Genomic DNA, 22,434 nt, shown 5'->3' with positions numbered 1-22,434 from the left:
ACATTACTTGGAGATATTAAAAAGGCCAGTCATATAACAACTTGTTGCATTCAGAAATGAAACTGAATGCGGTTATATACACATTGTGTATTACACAACTAATGAACGGTGCATATCAGGTTTTCATGCAGGGTGTTGGAGTATTTAGAGAAATTATTACGGGAAATTCTCTTTTTACAGACACGTCTTCTCTTAGCAACTCTTCCACAGGAAGCTCATTAAGCAGTGGTGTGATTATGGTTAGAGAAATGTGGTTTGCTTGAAGTCACTGAAATGAAGACTGAGCTACTTCAAATGTATTCACTGTTAGACACAATATGACTGTTACACACATTTTTCATGTGGTTTTAAGCAGCAAATATAAAAATATTAAAAAGTGCTTCCCTAGACAGAACTGTGTTCCCTTTGTAAGTAAGTTTGCTGGCAGCACTCACAGGCATCTACAGTAGTCAACATTTGAAGTGGATCAAAAACTTTCATCAAAGTTGTCCTAAAACCAAAACGACACCCGTTCTTGTCTTAGGACAACTTCGATTCACTTTTTTTATCCACTTCAAATGTCAAGTTTAGCTCCTCTGCTTGAATGAAGACCAAAATCTCTAAACTGATTTTAGGAACATACATTACACTACCGTCCCACAGTTTGGGATCATGTTTCTTGAATCAGCATATTAGAATGATTTCTGAAAGATCATGTGACACTGAAGATTTAAGTAATGGCTGCTGAAAAAGATTTGCCATAACAGGAATAGATTACATTTGAGAACATATTATAATAAAAGTTATTTTAAATTGCAGTATTTTCAGAATATTGTTTTATTTTATTCGATCAAATAAACTCAGCCTTTGTGAGCATAAAATAGCTTCTTTCAAAAATCTGACCTTATACTTTTCAACAATAGTATATGTCTGATTAAAAACTGACACTAAAAACACTGGTATCAAATTTTGCTTGAGCTGAAATGGCGTAAAAATGATCAGGAAGCAGGCAGAGACTCCCTGAACTGAATCGAATGAGGTGCCAAAAAGATTTACACCTCTACTTTTTAAGCCCATAATACCTTCTGCTGTTTTCTGAAAAGGCACAATTCCAGACCAAATGATTCACACAAACATATCCAACCTCTCTAAGTGTTTATTAGAGATAATACAGCGTTGGGAGTTTTTAAAATACATTTTTTACAAAAAAAAAAAAAAAAAAAAAAAGACAAGACAGCAGCTCCTCCTTGTGTAGGACAGACCACAAAATCACAGCACAGCCCTTCTCCTCTCCCGCTTTCACAGCTCCTGACATACAACACATCTGCCACAGCGTCTACAGTAACTTCCACACTTCAGTGTGTGTAGTGTAGAGGAAAGTGCATGTATAGGATAAATACGGGATACACCTGATAAGACACTTGAAATAAAAGCTTTCCACTGGACTCAGGTGGGAGACGAGACATTAAAGAGATGCTCCCTCGATTGCATATTCTTTCTTACCGTTTGGTTTCTGATCCAGCTTTGTGCGTTTGTGCGTGTGGAGAAGACAGGGGCTGCGGATCTGACGTCCTCTAGGCATCCTATTCAAAAAGAGCTCTGGCTGTACACAAACGCTGTCAGGTTCAACTGTCACAATCCCACCCACCCGGACCCAAAATATACAACGCTTTTAAAATGTACAATGTTTTACAATCATTCCTCAGACGAGATGATCAAGGCTAGACCGTGTGTGTTTTTGTACGAGTACTAGTGTGTATTAACACACTTAAGTCACCAATAAATTCATGCTTGTCCACACTGGTAGTGCGTTCTGGTCCTGACAGGCAGGTCTGTCATAGATAAGAAGAGGGACTACATTTCCCAGCATTCCCTCATCTTCAACATCTCAGACAGTGAGCACCTTGGCAGCAGAGAGAGGCTGAAGTTTGCAGTCCACTCAAAGCCGTCAGTCATTTCATCTGCTACTATAGTTTTGAACCGAGTGGTTTTGGTACCTCTGTAGTGAGGGGACACTTTTTAGGCGATCTGATACTGGAGGTGCTTGTGACGTCGCCTCAGCTCCAGCTGGTGCTCTGGAGCTCTTCTCTGAGCCAGGTGGGTAACGCCTGACCCAGCCGATTCAGCAGCCGTAACAGTTCCAGGTTATGCTCCCTGTAGTACTCCGTCAGGAAGGCACGTGTCTGGGAAAGACACAAACAGAGCTGTTTAAGGAGGTCTGTAACCAACAACAGCCTACAGCCATGACTATGTTCAAATATACAACATCTGAGAGTGCCTTTGCTTAAACGAGCACCTATTTACCCACAATAATAATAATACATTTTACAATTATAAATTATTTGGGTTACACTTTATTTTAAGGTGTCCTTTTTACAGTGTAATTATACATTTATGTACTGAGTAATATTAATTAACTACATGTGCTTACTATATGGTTAGGATTAGGGTTCGGTTTAGGGTTGCAATTATTCATAATTTATTGCTATAATAATAGTAAGTACACGTAACGTGTTAGAAGCACACCTTAAAATAAAGCGTTAGCATGATTAATTCTATTAACTCTTATATATAATTATTATTGCAAAATATTAAAATGTTATAATTGATAAAATTACAAATTTTGTAATTAAAATTTACAAATTTAAAATCACAAAATTAGAAATTATGATAACGATAATATTACTATTATTAATAATAAAAATAAAAACAAATTGTTGTACTATTGTTAACACAATTATTAATGATAAATCAAATGATCAAAGATTTAGGTAGTTGAATCAGCTGATAACTGTAACTGACCTGTATATTTATATTTTTCACTATCCCATACTCTGTTTGTTTCACAGAAATAATTTTCAAGTAATAATAAAAAAAAAAACATGACAAAAGCCTGATGTGTATATGATCTAGATGCCACTCAGACAGCATGAGTTTTTGCATCCCACTGCTTTTTTTTTTGTGAGTAAACAGTTAAAGTGAACAGTTAAAACTGAAACTGTTAAAAAGGTGTGCGTTGCTTCATTCCGTTTAGAACAAAACAAACATGCTTGTTGCATTCTACAAGTTGAAACATTTCCAGTGATATGACATGACTATCTGATCTGTGTGAGGTTGAGCCCATCACTTCTCACTGCCGGTGAGTCACCCGTCTATAACAGCGTGTCTTTGCCACTGGCATCGTTCAGAAAGAGAGAGAGAGTTTTATGAGGGAGAAGAGAAGAGATGAGACTATCATCTACCTCAGGGGCCATTTCTGGATATTTTCTGCCTTTACTCTTCCCCAGACACTTAGGACGCCCACCTTCCAACCTCTGACACCAGAATCCTTTACCCTCATCAAAGCTGCAATACACACATGACACACAAACGCAGATGTATATGAGAAAAATGTTCAGTTTATTCACATGCATATACAAGTGTTCATTAACTGAGGACTCACACGAGAGCCTGGGTGTAGTTGAAGATGGGTGTGACCCCCAGGAACCGCTGGATCCCATCCATCACCAGGGCTGGGTTAGATCGAAGCAGGGCGCCGTCTACAATATGAAGCTACAGGGGAAAAGAGAGAAGAGAGCTCAGAAAACAAACAGCAGTGCTAATTTTGAAAATGAGATATTTTGAGAAAAATATGTGTTGAATTTAAAGTGAAAATGACAAAAACACATAAAATAATATTTAAATGTTCCTCTGTGATGTGAAGCTTAGTAGAGAATTTAGAACTTAGAACTACATTCAAACCTACAGATTTCAAATGTGTTTGCCCTGATAGTTATTAAACACATCAAAAACAAGAAAAGGCAATCATACACAGATAACTGCAGTACCTGTCTGGCCTGGTAGTGCACAAGCCAGTGCTCGAGATGTGTGGCGTAAGTCCCCGGCTTGAGGCTGTGGCTCTGAAGGGTCAACAGCTCTTTAGATGCAGACAGACCTGCGGTTACAACCTCGTGGAAGGTGTGGTTAATGGCAGCAGGGTCCTGGTGTGCTCGCTGATGCTGGTGAAACACAAAAACCACACAACTCATGTCAATTTCTGTGGTGAAACAGAAGGTCACGGTTAAGATAAATGCTATCTGACAAGAACTTCCTGCTGCCCATATATGGCCTGCACTATTATTGCACAAAATGATATACAGTGCCTCAAATGTCAATGGCTGGCACAAAGACGTGTGATTTATCAGTATGTAATTCAGTGATGTGTGTCAGGTTACGTGGATATTTTCTGAGTGTCACTCCATTAAAAAAGAGCTGCTACCAGCACCTTTAAGCAATCACTGCTGCTGGACTGTTACATCTATTACAGAAAAAAAGAGCACACAATATGAGAGAAAGCTGTTGTAGAGTACCTGATACCAAGAGTAGGCTCTGTCGACTGGGTTGATAAGCAATGCTATGATCTTGGCTCTGGGGAGTAAGGCTGCAGCCCTCTTTGGAACCACCTCTGTATCAAAGTAGTTGGCACTTTTCTCAAACATGAAGTCTGTGCTGACGTTCGAGGGGAAGGGAAAGAAGTCCATGTACCTGCAAGAGATTAAGATGTGCAATAACAACAAATATGCTACATATGATTTTTAGTCTTCCATTACTGGGCACTTTAATGTCATCTCACTGTTAAAATTAATTTTTAAGCATGTAATGGATCTATTCAAATTTCAAAATGAAACCTAGAAAGTATTACAGATATAATAAAATGGAGGGGTGATAAACTTATTATGACTAATGATTTGTCTCTGCTACACTGACTGGGAGTGAAAAAGATGTGCTGTGTATATTACCAGTCAATGCCATTGTGGTAATTCGGCCCGTTAAAGAACTGGATCTCCTCAAAGGTGACTGGGCTGGGAAAGTTGCTGGTGATGGCGGGGTGAAGGGTCAGGAAGGAGTGCAAAGCTGAGGTACCTGTGGTCAGAAATAAACAACATCAAAGGCAGTCTCTAAGGTTGTATTTTGGACAATTTATTTATTTGGTTAACCAAAGTAAGATTTAAGGTTTGAGTCTGGAAATAGCAGGACTCACCTGTTTTCTGTGGGCCAATAACCAGAAACTTGGGCAGCCTATCACAGGTCTTTTCTTTGGACCAGATGTCTTTGTGTCTTTTGTCATGACAAGGATTCTGAATGGATGAAAAGATGAAGAAAACATTCCTACATTTTTGCATTTCACATTTTATTTGATTAATATAAACTTTTCCATACATTCATTATTAGAGTTAGAAATATTATAATATAATTTAACACTATTTTATCGTTTTACAAATAATTTTCTATAGACTCCTTAAATTGTTTTCCTTTTGCATTCAATAGAATTCTAATTGGGATTACAATCCAAAAGATTTTTGTATTTATTGCTTTTTTGCCTTTATTATACCTGCCATAGGGGGTCCATCTCTTCTGGAAAGATCTGGAAGTATTTCTCGGCTAGGTCCACAGGAGGTAGAGTCTGTAGCCGTAGGTTGGTCCAGCACTGCACAAACTTCACCAGAGACTCAAAGGTGTATAGGCCGAGCCGATCGTTTCCGTAGTTAGACAGGTGAGTCATGAAGATGCTGATCTGAAGGTGGGGACAGTGTTATTTACATAGAACTTAACTTAGTCCATTTTAAGTAAAGCTTTGGAAACATCTACTATTTTCATTTTGAAGATCATAATCTAGTTTATTTTTCCAGCTGCCGCACTAGCAAACACTGCAGGCGACAGGGCCGAACACAACACAGGCAGGACTCTGTCACCGCTTAAGGCTTTGGGAAAGATAAACAAACACACAGAAAAATATACTCACTCCCATTCACTAAACACACACACAAGAAAAAACACAGAGGGGAAAACAGCACAAATGCAACTCACAGGGTTTAAGAGGACGGTGAGGAAGAGTTCTCCTCCACGTATGCTCTTGTCCAGCTCACGAGAGCCTCCTGGGTACTCATTATAGAAGATGGTGTGAGTAAAAAGGCCACATGTCTGCCTGGGCAACACCTGCAGACAGAAGAAGGTGAGAGACCTGTACAGACAGCATTTGAACTCTGCTTCAGCCACTGCTCAGACGTACTTCAGACTAATGTATTAGAAGAAATGAAACAGTCATTAGTCATTTAATCTGATCATGGTGGGCACAATTTGAGCTCAGGCTACAATAACATTATTTTGCATTATTATTCTTGGATTTGAAAACACTGGGTCTAATTAAAAAAAAACACAAGCAAAATGAATTTCTATAAAGTTTGTTAAATCATTATTGGATACACTGTTGCACTGAATTGAAGAAAACAAGATTTACAGAGAAAATCATCTGCTTGTGTTTTATTAATAAAAGCCCCTTCACACTAAACGCAATGCAACACATTATTGCTCACAAGTTTGGGATCAGCAAGATGTCTTTATTTTTTAAACAAATGAATATATTAATTCTCCAAGGATGCATTAAATTGATCAAAAGTAAAGTGACAGTAAAGACCATTTTTAACATTTAACATCAGATTTTCTATTTCAAATGAATGCTGTTCTTGTAAACAAACAAAAAAACAAAAAACAAAAAAGAAAACTTATTTTAAAATTCCAATAATAATAAAATGAATGCAGGTTTAACAGATGCCATTTTAAACCACAAAACATGCACTTTCACATTTTAAAAAAAGGAACTGCAGTAATGCAGCAACAATTAAAACATTAAATTAATTCAAATTTTAATCTCTTGACTGCCCTTATTTTATAAAAAGGAATTTAATGTGAAAAAAAAAACAAGATGTCAACAAACTATGTTGTTAATGAATACTAAATGACTTGCACATAAAAGATAATTTTCACTGTTTCTCTCCTCATGTTTTTTAGTATAAGACCATCAAGATTTATAGTGAAGTGGTAATGTTTCACCTTTATGCCACGATGTATGAAGCCCCTGCGATGGCGTGCAGGTCTCAGATGTGGATATTCTTCTGTGCTGGTCACTGTGATCCCCCATACGCTCTTCCAGGCCTCGTACAGCTGGCTGTGTACAGGATACACCCCTGAATGGTGGGGGGCCACAGCGTACCCCATGTCTGTGGGAATACCATGCTCCTGTAATGACAAGAGCAAACAAACGCTCATGAAGATCAATCACAAAGCTGCCCGCCACTTGAAATTCCCTCACAACTGCACTGCCAAGACTTATGGGGAGAACGGGAGTAGAACAGAGGAGAAAAGTCGATACGAGACGCATTAGAGACACCGTTAACAAGACATGTCATCAGAGCGTGTGCGAGTGAGAAGCTTTTGATTATGCTTCTCTGCAGAAGAAAAATCTAACTCGGTGTGTCAAGAGGTGTAGTTATTTCTAACACCACAGGAGGGTGGTAGACAAACACATTCTTAAGATGAGCAAAGGGCTTTACTTTCAGTCCAAGGTGCCACTTTAAGAGCTCCACGTGTGTGTTCCTTCTTGCTTGTGTGTGTGTGTGTGTGTGTGTGTGTGTGTGTGTGTGTGTGTGTGAGCACAAACTGTGAGCCCCGAGTTAAGGACGGCCCTTTGCAGGCTCATTAAACCTTGATGAAGGAGCTGTGTCTTCTCCATTGAGCAGAGTGCAGGAGAAGGCATATGTCAGTGTCTGCTCTAAAGACAGGATGTGACAGAAGGATTAGCGAGAGGAGGAAAGGGCTGGTTAGTATTCACGGCGCACTCGCTCTCGCTGTCTGTCTGCCGGCGGTCCATATCCCACTCCAATGACCATCATTACACCAGGGTGGGCTCGTTTCAACAGGCCAAATTCACAATCTCCTCGGCGGATGCACTCCGAGTCAAGGTCAAAGAGAATCCTACCGATCCAATGAAAAAGTGCTAATACAAATCTATAATGAAATACCAGCATGAGATAAAGCTGGCGGGCAGAGAATCGATACTCGCACCCCTGCGACAGCAGCAATAACGGCTGAAAATAGTAACACAATGATGAAAGAACAAAGCGAGCTCCCCTGTCGCAACACAACAAATGGAGGGAAAAAGCTAATATGGAAAAGATCGAAAAAACTAATTTTGTATGACATTTTTGTGTTAAAGTGCATTTGCTTATTTGAGTTTAATATTCAAAGTAAAGAATACATAAGTCTTTTTTAGGTTGGTTGAAGAGTGTAAAGATATTCAACTAATGGAGTGCCAATGGAGGGGCGGGATCACCTGTATTTCCAAACAATGGTAGACGTGTGGAGGGTTAGGTAATATTATGTTTGTAATTCTGTTTGGGGCTATTAGTGGCACAGGAATGAAACAGTTCAGCTTTAAGGTGTATAATTTTCCCCACAAACCTGTGCAAACTGCATGTTGAGTCTCATCTGCTCTGCCAGCACACTGACATTGTGGAAAAGATGCGGCTGCATGTGACTCCACATGTGTGGAAACCACCAAAACTCATGCCGGTGCTGCAACAGCATGTCGTCGCCTTCATCCTCCTCCTCTGTACCTGCAAAAACACATATACAGTACGTACTGCTGAAGTTTAATAGTAAACACATTTGGGCCTATAAGAGCTGAAGAAAAATCTTTGTTTGTTTGTTTAGTTGTTTTTATAGATTGGACAGGGAAAAAAAAGGTTTGAAATCTGATTAAAATCTGATTTTTGTTATTTAGTCTCATTTTGTACAATAAGATGAGATTTTACATTTTTCTTTGGCATCTTTCCTGCTCTTCTGTAGTTAATGTGTTAACATTGGATTAATCCCTTATGGAAAACAATAGTGAAACATCCATTGCTAAAATTTCACTCATATGTACCCTGTTCACCTACTCTACCGTTTAGAAGTTTAAGGGCAGCAAGATTTATTTATTTTTTTAAGAAAATAATGCTTTAATGATGCATTAAGTTGATGAAAAATGACAGTGAATTTCATTAAATCTAACAAACATTTACATATATTTAAAATAAATGCTGTTCTTTTGAACTTTCTATTCATCAAAGAATCCTTAAAAAAAATGGACCACACTTTCTACAAAAATATTTAACAGTGCAACCATTTTCAACATTGATCAGAATATTAGAATGATTTCAGAAGGATCATGTGACACTGAAGACTGGAGTAACGGTTGCTGAAAATTCAGCTTTGTCATTCACATACTAAAAATAACATTTTGAGAAAAAATTACATTTTAAAATACATTAAAATAGAAAATTTTTAACGATTTCACCATATAACCGTTTTATATTTTTGATCAAATAAAGGCAACCTTTGTGAGCATGAGCATGTTTCTTTCAAAAACAAAAATCTTACTGATGCCAAATTTTGCATTGCAAGACATGCAATAGACATGCTGTAGACATGCTAGCATTCTAGTGACTTCATTCTGAACAACAAAAATTGATCTGGCCATTAATTACTTTTTTGCTGGTTTAACAAAATCAGATTTAAGAATCAGAAACAGATTTCTCCTGCCGCCTCTCTTAAAAGACAACAACAAAACGGAAAAAAGTACCTGCATAGTAGAACTTCCCAGAGAATCCAAGATTGAAGGTGAAGTTGGGAACTAGCGTCCGCAGTTTATTCTGTGTGCTGAGCAAAGCCTTGAAACAGAAGAGTTATCACTTTAATAACACGCTATCAATGTCCTGCCTAACATCTGTGGAATAAGATTAGCAATATTCCAAGAACAAAAACAACAACATTTGACTTTACTCTGAGCTATGCTTGAAGGCAAAAACAACAACAACAGTAGTGTGTCTCCAGTACCTTCGGTATTCACCTTAACAAATGTATGAGCTAAAGTCACCAACAGATGGCATTGTGGTGCCAATTCAGTCCTATGAAGGAAAGAAGAACTTTCAGGCCGTCGGCCAGATCGACAGACTGAGTGGGATGAGAAATATACATTTGCATTCAAATCTCCTCTACCCACGGGCAGGTCAGACGTGCGAATGAAGCCGCAGCCTTAACATCAATCTAAACTCATCCTTGCGAAATGAACACATTTCATAACTTAGCATCACTGCGCACATCTAGCTAATGACGGCGCTGTGAGGCTTGAAATACAAAATGATCCTGCCATCAAGCCCTTCAAGCCCTGAGAGTGATACGGGGGTATAAGCGAATTACAGCGCTGTTCCAGCACAAATCAGACGGCGGGGAGAGATAGTGTCACTTCCCGGACAAATCTAACACAAAGCCGGGCCGATAGTTGCAGCAGTATCACAAATCAAGCCGTGCTGCTGGGGAGAGAAGGCATCTTTCGCTGATTTAAGAGCCGCCGGTGTCCCTGAGTATGAGTGTATCCAATATTTGTTCTGCTTTGAGTGTGTTTGCTCAGCATGTCGGCATAATCCTGCTGTTTTTATGGCAATCTACGAGCCATACAAGATTGCAGAGTGATGCCCAGCGTGGACAGATTCAGTAGTGTGAATCACCTTCGACAGGTTGATAAAGGAAGAGTTGGTTTACAAAAAAAAAAAGATGCTACCCATTTAAAAAAGAAAAAAAGGTGGTTTTCCTTTGGCAATCAATAACTTTGTTCAATGAGTTATGACAGAGTAAGAGAAACAGCCAATATCGGAAGAGGACAGAGGGCCAGAGGTCAGAACACAGCTTTTGTCACCACTGACCTTTGCTGTCACAACAGACTTGGCTCAGCACTGCAGCAACACTACTGAAACATTTTCATACCTGAATTCTATTAGCCACTCTGATTATCTCTTGACCTAACAGACTAGGGCTCAAGATGGTTGCTGAGACCAGATTCAGCCGGATGCACAACAAAGCCAGTCCCATGTTGTATCCGGGAAAGCATCACATTTTGACAGCGGACATGGGCAAAACAGTCATTCCCTTACAGAACATCGCTTCTCCCTGTAGAGCTGACACTCAATAGTCACATGAAATCTCTAAGAACAGCTGGATTGTCCAGAAGCTCAAATTCACATCTATAAAAATCGAGACAACATTCTCAAGTATACAATACAACTACACATTACTCTTATTATATAGCAGCAATCATTGTCTAAACAAATTAAAAGTACATTTTTAAACAGGAACTATACTATTTTTATGTCTATTTATTAGTAAATGTTAAAACATGTTTAATTTACATTTAGAATTTAATTAAAAATTAAATGCATTTGATTATTTAACAAATTAATAATTAATTATCTTGTTATTTTTAATTGGCACTCCATAATTCACTTCTAGCAACTCTTAACTCCTTCTAAACTCTAAACAACTTCTAAACTCCATTTGCAGATACATATGTGGAATATTCCCCACTTTAAGACACCAAAATGAAAAAGGACACAATCATGATGTGGACTGTGACCTTGTACATGATATCTGCCAGTATCCCAATGACCTGCGCTATTTGTAAAAACCATACAAGCTAAAAATGCTGAAATAATCTAGTTGTCCCATAGATACAGTATGATGTGTATACATTAACATATATAGCAGTGAACTGTATGTACATATGGGCATCACTGAGTAGGTGGAAATAAATAAGCTTCAGTTCAGAAAAAGCATATGGAGTAAGAATAGATGTGATTAGTCCACCATTAGACACAGTTTGTTTGAGTTTTCTATGCAGCACCACTGGCTGAGGTGATTACAGCCCACTTGTTCAGCTTGAGGCCAGGTGGCATGGCATACATCACCATACAAATCTGGCAAAAAACAACAACATAAACACAGCTCTGTGGGTGGATAATCTGTGTGTTACACACATATCCCTGCAAAACACTTATTCTATCTGTGGAAAAAAAAAGAACAACAACATGGGTGAACTTAAAACTGTGTCCTTGCTCCAAGGTATTGTGCCCAGTAACCATTATGATTAAGACTGACTGTAAAAGGAAAACATATGGAAATGAAATGCTGCATACATTTTCAAACATTCATTCACCAGTAAATAATAAATAGCACCAGTTGTGTAACAGGCTGGGTTTTAAGGGACGTTCAGGGCTAAATACAAGTTATGCTCTATCAACAGCATCTGTGGCATGTTGTTGATTACCACAGAAAATAACTGACTCTGTCTGCAAAAACAAAATGTGTTGATAAAAATGCACTTAGAATGGAAGTCAATGGGGCAAACATATAACACTGGCTCCATAAAATTCCACTGTAAGGGCACAGATGTTATTGAGAGAGCTTAACTTGTATACAATTGTTTTCACGCCAAGGTACAGGATGGATACCCTCAGGATTTACAAAAGACAACAAATTTTAAACAAAAGTATTAAATATACATTTGCATGCACATTTGCTGAAAATGAAATTGAGTGAAGGCACTGAAGAGCACTCACCACGATATTAGTTTATACAACAACAAAAAAAGCAAGTACCGCCAAAAAGGTGAGATATTATTCAGTTAGATTAAAGATGTCTTTCCTGAGTTCTGAGGGCGAGCTTAACGAGTGAAAATATTTGACTAAGGTAGGCTTTAATACTTCCAAGGAATGACCATAATTCCCACCCATGTTATGCAACTTGATAGAAAAGTAATAGTTCAACTTAAATGTAACTTCTGTCATCATTTTTTGTCATTACAATAATTTGTAATTTTGAAGTTCATTATATTGAACAAAGTGGCCATGTTATTGTTCCTCTTTTGTGTTACACAAAGTCAGTCCAACGAGTTTGAAATGATAGAGGTAGAGTAATGACACATAAATGACTGAATACGTAATATTATGTAAGCTATATGTAAGCTAAGAGAAATATCTGACATCTCTTCTGTCACATCTATCAATTTACCATTTTAGCAAATTACATTTAAAATCGCCAATTGCTAACTTTTGTTATTGTAGAATTTTGTTTTGTAGAATGTCTCTGCCTCTATCATTTCAAATTTGTTGGACTGACTTTGTGCAACAGAATGTTAAATAAAATTGATGGCAGGCTAATTAACTGCTTGACTGATTCAGTAAGCAGACAGACAAGGCAGATTCTTCTGCTGAAGAAACATCTTCATGTTGTCAATGCAAATGTGACATTAATTGCCCAATTATTTCTAATTAGAGCTATTAATTTACTTTGTCTGGCTTCAAAGAGGACAACCTCTGAATGGTATATCTATCTTTGCAAGTGTACACTATACATTTACGGCTCCTGAAAGCACTGTCATGGGCAGCACTGTGGTTTCCATGCTTTAGGAGGCCGGAAGCTTCTACTCAATCTGATGATGAGCACAGGGAGGGATTCATACGTCTATGTAATCAGCCCCTTTGGCAACAATGCTAATAAATAGGAGGTTAATAGGCACATTGTCCAAAGAGAGCAATTATCCCTTGCTCTAACAAGCACATTATTTTGAGTACTAGCTGTTTTAGCCTAGAATCTCCGTGACACTACAGTGCTCAAAGCATCATTAGTGCACCATGTTATCTCTCAGCCAATATATTATGTTACCCATTTTAAGAACATGAGTTTTGCTTGTTACACACTGGATGAGATGAAGAGATCAATGTGAATGTTCATAGATAAACAACACTGAGCAACCTAATAACTTTAAAGGGTTAGATCAGCAAAAAAAAGTCAATGAAAAACATTCACTCACCCTCCCAGCATTCTAAACCAAGAAAGAAAGTTATAATTTTTTAAAACCACAAGAGAGAGAAAAAAAAAACACAAAATATTCACATTTTCACAAAAAAAAATATAAAAAACACACACACCCACACATCTCACACCCACACTCGCACACCCCCCTCCCACAAAAATAACATCACACACGTCAACTAGCAGATGCCTCTCCAAGGACAGGCAGAGTCTTTTCCCTGTTAGATACGCTATGGCATCCACAAAAATCAACTTGTGCAGCCAAAACGACAGATTGTTGCCGAACAGCACCCTTTGAATTCCGTCGTGAAGGCCAAGGTCCTGTACTACAGTGGCATGAAGGGCTCGGTGGGGGCCCAAATGGGCCAGTGCTTCTGAGGATTTTGTGACGGCCAGGAGCACAGGCTCATAGGTGCTATGGTTAGACTGAAAGACCGTCCAGTCATCACCAGGGAGCGGGCCCTGCTCCACCTCGTTGGGTTTGGTGATGTACAGTAATGGGGCAGCAGGGTTGATGTGGTAGTCCCGTAGGCCCAGGTTAGAGTGCAGGAACAGCGGGAAGCCCTTCAGCTGGGCACTAAGCAGCGAGTTCTCGTTGGCTTTGAAGAAACCGATGATGCCAACACCAAATTCAGAACAATATTTATCTAGTAGGTCACGGTTCCAAGCATCCAAGTTGACGTACTTGAGAATGTTCTCATAAATTACCAGGGCATATCGGCCGACGTCACGCTCCATCAATGTAGGCATGTCCCCCTTGCTGGGTGCAACCTCAGTGTGGTATCGAAAGCGGCTGGACTCAAGGATAGCCACAATCTCTTGTCCGAGCTGAGAGTAGATGCTTTCCACAAAGACCAGCACCACAGGCTCTGTTCGAGAGTTATCCACTGCTTTAACCGTCCTCTGCCGTCCTGTGAAAGGGGGCAGGAAAAGAGGAGCCCGTTGCCCTCCTGGTGCAGCCGCAACAACCCCACCGCAGTCACTGAAGGGCAAAGGGGGTGCCTCCTTTATTTTAGGGCTGTTGCTGACATAGTAGGCCAGGAAAGCCATGGAGAGCAGGCAAAAGATGATGAGCGCCAGGATAAGGCGGTGGAGCTCGAGTTGCCTGACACCCCGCACTAACTTCCACAGCCCCATGGCCACAGTGCAAATGTGGGACCAGGGAAGAGAGGGGGGCAGAGGGGAGGCTGAGAGCCTGACCGTTGCAGTGCTCGCAGAAAGAGGAGGAAAACAGAGAGGAAAAGAGAAGGAAAAAGGAAAAGGGTTGAGCAGCAGACACTGGCACAAGCTTTGGGTCAGGAGTAGCCATTTATGCTAGGTCACCATGGCCCCCATAGCCCATGACGTGTGTCTCCGCTTTGATTGCTGCCTCTAGCCACAGTCCTCCAATGAGGTCAGTCAGCTCTTTCACTTGGCTGGCGTCTTGGGCCTGGGATAAGAGGATTGGGTTTCTTGATCACTCTTAACACTCCTCCTCCACCACTACTCGACAAAGGATCAGCTATTTTGCTGCCGACTTTTACGTTCCTGTGCACCAAGCTTTCAAATAAGCACGTGCCTCTCAGTGCAAAGGGCTCTTTGGGATTTGCTGGAGTGCTTGAAGGCCTGTGCTTCACTTGCCCCGGTGGCCTCAGTAGTGGAAGCTTTGAGGGTGTTCACCACTGGGGCAGGATGGTGAACACTGCCCCCTGTAGAGGCCCAGCATGGACAGCACATTCACCATTGGGCAGGATGAGTCAGAGCCTGGAAGAAAGAGAGAGAAGAGATGCAATCAGTCCAAACATTATCAAGTACCTTTAAAGAGTGGATAAAACGGGGGAAGCAAGGAGATCTGAAGAAGTGTTTGTAGCCTAGACCAAATATTGCTTCACTCTTATACTTCCAAGCAGCCATGTGGTTTTGCTATTATTGTGACTGCTGATGTGTATCACTACATTACCATGGAGTCGTCTTTTTTCTCATGAAATAGTCCTAGAGCCGTTGTCCACCAGTAAGACAGCATTAGAGGTGGGATATAGAGAGATCACTGACCTTATTAAGTGACTTGAACAGTTTAAACTTTGTGATCACATAGACCTAATTAGAGCAGTGGTTCCCAATCCTGGTCCTGGAGAACCCCCAACACGGCACGTTTTTGGTGTCTCTTTTATCTGACACACATTTGAGATCTTCACTAATGAGCTGATGAGTTGATGAGTTGAATCAGGTGTGTTTGAATAAGGAGACATCTAAAATGTGCAGTGTTGGGGGTTCTCCAGGACCAGGATTGGATACCACTGAATTAGAGCATGGGAGGGCAGATGATGGGTAATTCAAAACTTTGATTGGAACACACTGTTTGTAAACTTTAGAATATCTTAACTAATCTCCATAGGAAAAAGCAAGTTACAGTTAGATTGAGTTTCAAGACGCTGGAGATGGAAATCATTGGATTGCAGGCACATTTTCTCCTTCCTCTCCCCACCAAGAGAGGCTTTGTCAGCTTACAGCCAGCTATCAGTCTCTGACATGATCAATGCCAGCCATGCTGTAACTATAAATCAGCCTAGCACTTAAAGGATCGTTTTTCCCACAGATGAACAAGCATAGCCTGTGCTTTGGTCAAAGGCACCTTGTCTAGGATGGGTGATAAGCTAAAAGAGAAAAATAAAGGAAATGAGAGAAAAGGCGAAAGGAATGAAAAGATGCTAGAAACTGGAAACAGACCTTCACTTCCACCTTCAAAAGCTAATAATAAATGCAAAGAATCTTAATGTGGTAATTCACCTGTCTGAAAGAAGGCAAAGAATAATTATAAAGAGAAAAGAAGAACGGCGGTGAAGTGCTCAGCTGCAATAAATTTATCAAACTCAGAATGAACCCTACATGCATCCTGATACGGAAACCTAGATTATTATTAGCCTAGGAGCACTCTAACCTCACTGACCAGTTCTCCATCAGTTCAAAACATACAAGTGCACACAAACAGCAGGTTTCCATCATGACACGTTGAGATCACAAGGACATAAAGATACACCCAGGTCAGTGTATCCAATTCAACATTATATTATTTGTACGGTAAAGCAACAGGATGAGCGAGGGGGAATGGCAGCCCTGAATCATTGAGCAGAATGGATTTACATGGCATGTGCTGTTGAAGCCAGGACAAAATTACTACTGAGCATTTCTCATCTCAAGAGAAAAGCTTTCACATTTAAATCAGAGAATGCAAATCATGAACTATTCAGAGCTGAACTCGACCAGGAAATGATCAGGATGGCCATGCATATCTTGTGTTTATTACACTGCTCTTGTCAGTAAACAAACATGCTTACAGAGCAATGGTACACATGAGCACAAGAGGAAATGAGATGGGGAGTGTGACGAAGGGAGGAAATAAGATGCAAAGCGAGAACAAGTATAAGGGATAACACAGTCAAGAAAGTACATACTGTACGCAAAAAGCAAGAAAGGCAGCAAAATGTCACTGCTAACTAATAAAGATCTACTTACGTCCTAAAGTGGCGTATGCATATTTGAAAGAATTGCATTTTCCCCTCGTAATGAGTTTAAATCATTCTAATTTGCATATTTGTGGTTAAAATTATTATTACTGTTCAATTATTAATAATAAGGGTATTTATTATCAATGTTGAAAATTTTTGTGCTTAACTGGAGTAATGACTGCTGAAAATTCAGCTTTGCCATCCCAGAAAAAAAAAAAAAACATTTTAAAATATATAAAAAATAGAAAGTATTTTAGATTGTAATACAATTTCACAGCATTACTTTTATTCTGTATTTTTACTGAAATAAATGCAGCCTTGGTAAAAAAAAAGAGAGACTTCTTTCAAAAACATTCAAATTTTAATTATTCTAAACTTTTGACCGGTAGTATACACACTCAGTGACTTGCCAACCTCAAGCAATTAAAATGCTGTTGGTATTAAATATGTACTTCTAAAGCATGAGAAATGGAAATGAAGAGAAGCTGGAAATTTACTAGAATTGTTCTTTAATTAGCAGCAAATGGAAAGTCTTGTCTTTATATCCTGTGACAGAGATTTTTCTGCTAAAACACGGCCGTGTTAATGGGGCAGAATGAGGGCAAAATGAAGGAGTGAGTAAATGTGAAACCATGTGTGAGAGCAAGAAAAATGACTGATTAGACAGGGAGTGAACAGGTGCATAAGGATGGTATCACCTTGAACATATGCCACACACACATTAACAAAATATTATTTCCTGTCTGTCCACACTAAAAGAATAGCAAAATCACATTTATGTGTCACATGCGGCTTTTTAAAGTTGGTTATGAATGATAAACTGGAATTTACATGAAATGGATGGTTTTAATCGTATGATGGCATGGCACCTGGTTAAGACACTGCCACCAAGAGGGAGCTAGTTTCTGTAGAGCTGCATAAATTACCCTGCAAGACTGCCATGCCTCCCTGACCCATGACCAATATGATCTCTGACCCCTAATTCATACTGACTGAGCTTGCATGTGGGCCATGTGGGCAGGGGTGCTCTCAGATTTCAATCACTCCACAGTTTCTTTCTGCTCTAACCTAATTACGGCAGAACAACTCAATATGCCTTTGTCTTGTATCTTGACCGCTAACAGAAATCAGATCCAAACTCGATCAAAACAGCAGCTGGAAAGTAAATGCATTACACCACTTTAAAGCAAACTACATTTTTACTAAAAAAAAAAAAAAAAAAAAAACACCCTTAAGCTAAGGTTATATGGGTGGTTATCATGTTAGTTCTACACAACTGATAAGCTGCTTTTTTGTGGTTGCTAGGGTGTTGTGGTGGTTGTTTAATGACCCATATTAAAAGAGCCCACCAAGTATATATAATGTATTGGTTCCTAGATATGCCTAAGCTCCCAACATAAATGTAAGTCTACTCAAACATATTAGCCACAGCCAAGAAAAAAGTCTTAAAATAGCGCAACTCTCTTCAACAAAGCATATGATTTCGTTCATTTCTGTAGCACAAATGGTGCGGGACATGTTACACACCTAATTTTAATACTTGTGGTTAATGGCCTTTTTCAATCTCTAACCCCAACTATGAGCAAAAAGTGATGCTTGTCTTGGCAAACGGCCCTAATTAGCCTGCAGGATTGATGGTGCAGTGTACAAAGTGACCAGCAGGGGCCTTCCACACACAACGGGCAGAGAATTAAGGTCTCTGGGCAAAGTGGAAGAGGGGGATATCATTAGGGCCCAAGGTCACACTGAATTTGAACCACAGGTGTGCAGGCATCATGGGCATCTTGCCTGTACAAACACACACACACCTGAAAGAATACTAGACTGCTTCAATCAATACTAAGTAAAAAAAAGAGCACTTTAAACTGCTACTATGTGTGGAGAAATTTAATGAGCCTGCAGCTTACCTGCTACATCCAATTTTCAAGTGAAAAAATACAGACTGCTTCTACAATAACAAAACACAAAAAAAATCTTTTGATGGATTCAGTCCTGTGGGGCCATTAACATGCAAATTATTTATAGAATTTACAAGCTGTGGGAGATGGTGGGGAAAAAAAGCTCAGCTTATTTTTAATCAAAGGAAATGTTTTACAAACAGCTGGAGATTGTGGCTTTATTGGAGCTATAATTTTGAATCCCTGAATTTCAGACGGTTGCAGGGTGACAACAGCAATGCTCGTTCTCTGAACCACAATTGTTTGGGACAAAGAGATGAAGGGGGACCATGAGAGGACCCTCTCCTCAGCCTCTCTGCCCCAGCAACCCCAGGGTCAAGCCCTCGCTACCCAAACACCACAATGCTGACCGTCAAATTCCACAGGCCGCTGCTCCCCTCTGATTATTCACCATGAATAACACACCAAATAGACTCACTCCAGTGCATGAAACACAGGCCGAACAAAACCATAGAAGAAAGCATAAAACTTCCCCCACCATTTGTCTTCTTCCTGGCATTTCTAATCTCAGCTGAGAGGGAAAAAACTGAAAAAGAAATCAAAAACAACAAAAAAAGCTATACTCTGTCTATCAAAATATATGCATTTGTTTAGTGTGGACAGAGATAAAAGTGCTTTTTTGCTTCTCATCCCATTCAGACTTCGATTGGGCATGTGAAGTGTGGCTAAACTACGTCTTTAAAGTGTTTATTTTACCCGTCCATTTCTCAGAGTGCTACGTGAGAATGAGGGCAGAGGTGCTGATAAAGCGCTGCTTGTGTTGGGCTTTTGAGAACGCCGGCTTCTGTCTCTCTGTCTCTCTGAAAATAGTGCAAAAACAGAATGTATTATGAGTGACTGAAAAGGAATTACCCAAACTAAGCTGATTTACTGATGTGAGCTGCATGCTAAAGAGCTCCAGCAGGGTTCACTGTCGCTGGCCGCTGCTGATCTCCTGATAATGCTTGCAGCACAGGCTCTGTTAATTGTGGGATTACAGGACAGCAATTAGCGAGCCAGACTTAACTGGAGAGGACAAAGAGACTAAATAACTAACACAACTGGGACAAGCTTAAATTGGAAGTCTTCAAATCTGGACAGTAGTTTTTATGAGAGCTGCCATTTTAGGATAGGATGGGATGTCTGGTGTATGGTGACAGTCAGTGTTGTGAATAAAATCAGCACTGACCTTATGAAAGTGATTACTTTTAACCATGCCCACCTCTTTTCAAGGGCGGCTACTCTGTGTATATTTGTCAAACAAAATGACTTTGCAAGCCTCGCTGATGTACCTGATGATTTTGGAATAAATTACTTTAGATGCAGTTTATCATTGGGTAAACAAAACAAAGCACAAGCTTTTGTATCAGACTGTTATGTTGCAACACTAAACATTAAAGTAGATAATGAAAAAGTGGTGAAATTACAAGGGGATATGTACCCAAGAAATCAAACAGTCGACAAAAATATTAACATTCAAAAGAAAAATGTGTAACGGATGTTTTCTGCAGATGCAAATGGGTAAATTATTAGGCTTTTTTCATGCACAAAAGGAAATGTGGGAGGACAATTTCAATAATGACAAGTGCTGTTTTAAATCTATTATTCCTCTTTCTAAAAACATCCAGTAAACTGTTTTCTACCATTTCTTTTTCCAAAAATATTTTGAATTGAACAATCATTTGCATTTTTAGTTGTTCAAGATTACTGGCTGGTTTTCGGAACTGAAGGAATGGAACTCCATTCACTAGCCTCTACATGTAGCACAGCAACATCTTTTAACCATAATGTTGGAAATTTACCAAAACAGATGGTTATTTATCAGTCATTTATCAGTTGTAAGGTCAGTTGAAGAATTAGCTTCCTTCTAATACATGAGTTGTAATTTGTATTTGTCTATCTATCTGCTTATGGTTACGGCCTAAAAACCTTCAAACTTTAAGACTCTTGAAAAATTCTTTAAAATCTCTCAATCACTCAAGGTAACATTGAGAGCGTGTCCAGACAAACCTTGTTTTTTTTAATTAAAAATACATATTTTAAGAATGCCTACTGAATTTCAACTCTCTTTAATTTTACCTACTTATATTCAAAAAGCAACTCTGCATACTCGATTCAAAATCAAGAACTGAATTGGAATTTGAAAGGCATTTTTAACTCAATTCTAAATGCCGCACAAGCCTCGTGACAGCTGAGGAAACGACTCCCTATGAGAGGCCACACACATGGCATTCAGGACTCAAAGTATGACCAGAAAAATCCCACTCATCAACACTTACTGATGCTCTTTGTTAAATTAACATCAAACGACTTAGAGAGTCCAGATCTTGTTAGGAATGACAAGCATTGCAATGGTGAAACGGCTGGAGGGAAGCAGATAAAACTTTTCATTACTGAGAGAGGAAAAGTGTAAAAAAAAACAAGACTTCTATTAGCAGATTCCCACGCTGAAAAATATTGAGGGCTAATCTCTCTCATTAACGCAGAATAAATATTTAACGATTAAAAATGGCACCTCATTAGAAGGTCTATTCGTCATGAGAGTTTGCTGCAGTAGGCAGTCAGTCAGACACGCCTCTCCCTCATTCTCTCGGTGGCAGGTGGGAGCCACAATGTGCCCACTGGCATCGGGAAGGCCGTGTCAAAATATTTACATTGTCGGTGAGAATGTCATGCCTATCATCCCTGCTAATCCAAGCTCTGGAGCCTCGCCACGAAGCAGAAGTGCGTGTGATCGATGTCAGAGTATGTGAGTGAGTGAAAGAGAATGAGCAGGCTTAGTTGCCACATGCTAACTGCATTGTGACTGGGCTGGTAATTACAAGTATATTTCAGCTGGCCAAGATTTTGGTTTGGATATATTCAGAGGGGTGGGGCCTGGTCCAGCTGAGAAAGCAGGATAGCTGCGGCGACTAGGATCAAGCTCAGGAGAGGCTGCGGGGACGCCTGAGCACATTTTACCTCAAGATCATGTTGTTCCCACCCCGCAGCACCACACATGGCTGTTTAGAGAAAAAACTTCCAGCTCCTGCATGCTGCAGAGCCGAGCAAAGCCGGCCACCCACCGTGTGTGCATGTGTGGGATGGGGGACACGTGTCTGCTCTGGAGGCGGAATGGAGGAATCTGACCACCTGTCTGGCTTACCCCGTCCGCTGGATGACCCCCAGCCCTTCCTAATCTTCAAAAGACGCAAAGAGAATTTCCTGTATGGTGTGATTGCCATTTAATGTCTGGTGGCTGTACAGATGGGTATTAGTAAGCATTCCTAATCAGAAGCTATAACCAATGGTATCAAGATGGCAAAATCAAAAACTCCCATTAAAAACCAATGTCTCTCGATCTCTTGGTCACTGCAAATCACTATTAGTGTGAAAATGCTTACAAGACTGATTCCGTCATGCACAAAATGCCGTTCAAAAACCAAAGACAATAACTAAAATGATATAGTTGTACAGTAATTTTTTTTCTGAATTTAAAAGAATAGCACAACTATAATGATAAAGACACAGGAACAATATTGCTGGAATCA

At 39.7% G+C, this 22,434-nt stretch overlaps 1 protein-coding gene across 1 annotated transcript in view; it reads right to left on the bottom strand.

The window, feature by feature from the left end:
• Positions 1–1,117: 1,117 nt before the first annotated feature.
• Positions 1,118–22,434, bottom strand: part of ndst2a (N-deacetylase/N-sulfotransferase (heparan glucosaminyl) 2a) — a 106,825-nt gene continuing 85,508 nt past the window's right edge. The window contains exons 5-17 of the mRNA XM_042736752.1: positions 13,597–15,225; positions 9,419–9,506; positions 8,257–8,411; positions 6,850–7,035; positions 5,827–5,955; positions 5,351–5,533; positions 5,000–5,096; positions 4,758–4,881; positions 4,329–4,503; positions 3,807–3,977; positions 3,422–3,531; positions 3,222–3,324; positions 1,118–2,162 (exon numbers count right to left, since the gene is read on the bottom strand). Of these exons, the coding sequence (XP_042592686.1) occupies positions 2,037–2,162; positions 3,222–3,324; positions 3,422–3,531; positions 3,807–3,977; positions 4,329–4,503; positions 4,758–4,881; positions 5,000–5,096; positions 5,351–5,533; positions 5,827–5,955; positions 6,850–7,035; positions 8,257–8,411; positions 9,419–9,506; positions 13,597–14,619 (2,670 nt within the window). The 5' untranslated portion in view covers positions 14,620–15,225 and the 3' untranslated portion in view covers positions 1,118–2,036. The remainder of the gene's footprint in view (positions 2,163–3,221; positions 3,325–3,421; positions 3,532–3,806; positions 3,978–4,328; positions 4,504–4,757; positions 4,882–4,999; positions 5,097–5,350; positions 5,534–5,826; positions 5,956–6,849; positions 7,036–8,256; positions 8,412–9,418; positions 9,507–13,596; positions 15,226–22,434) is intronic.

This window comes from Cyprinus carpio, chromosome B13, assembly GCF_018340385.1.
Source record: "Cyprinus carpio isolate SPL01 chromosome B13, ASM1834038v1, whole genome shotgun sequence".
In the NCBI taxonomy this organism is placed as follows: domain Eukaryota; kingdom Metazoa; phylum Chordata; class Actinopteri; order Cypriniformes; family Cyprinidae; genus Cyprinus; species Cyprinus carpio.
This window is presented reverse-complemented; position numbering and strand designations above follow the sequence as displayed.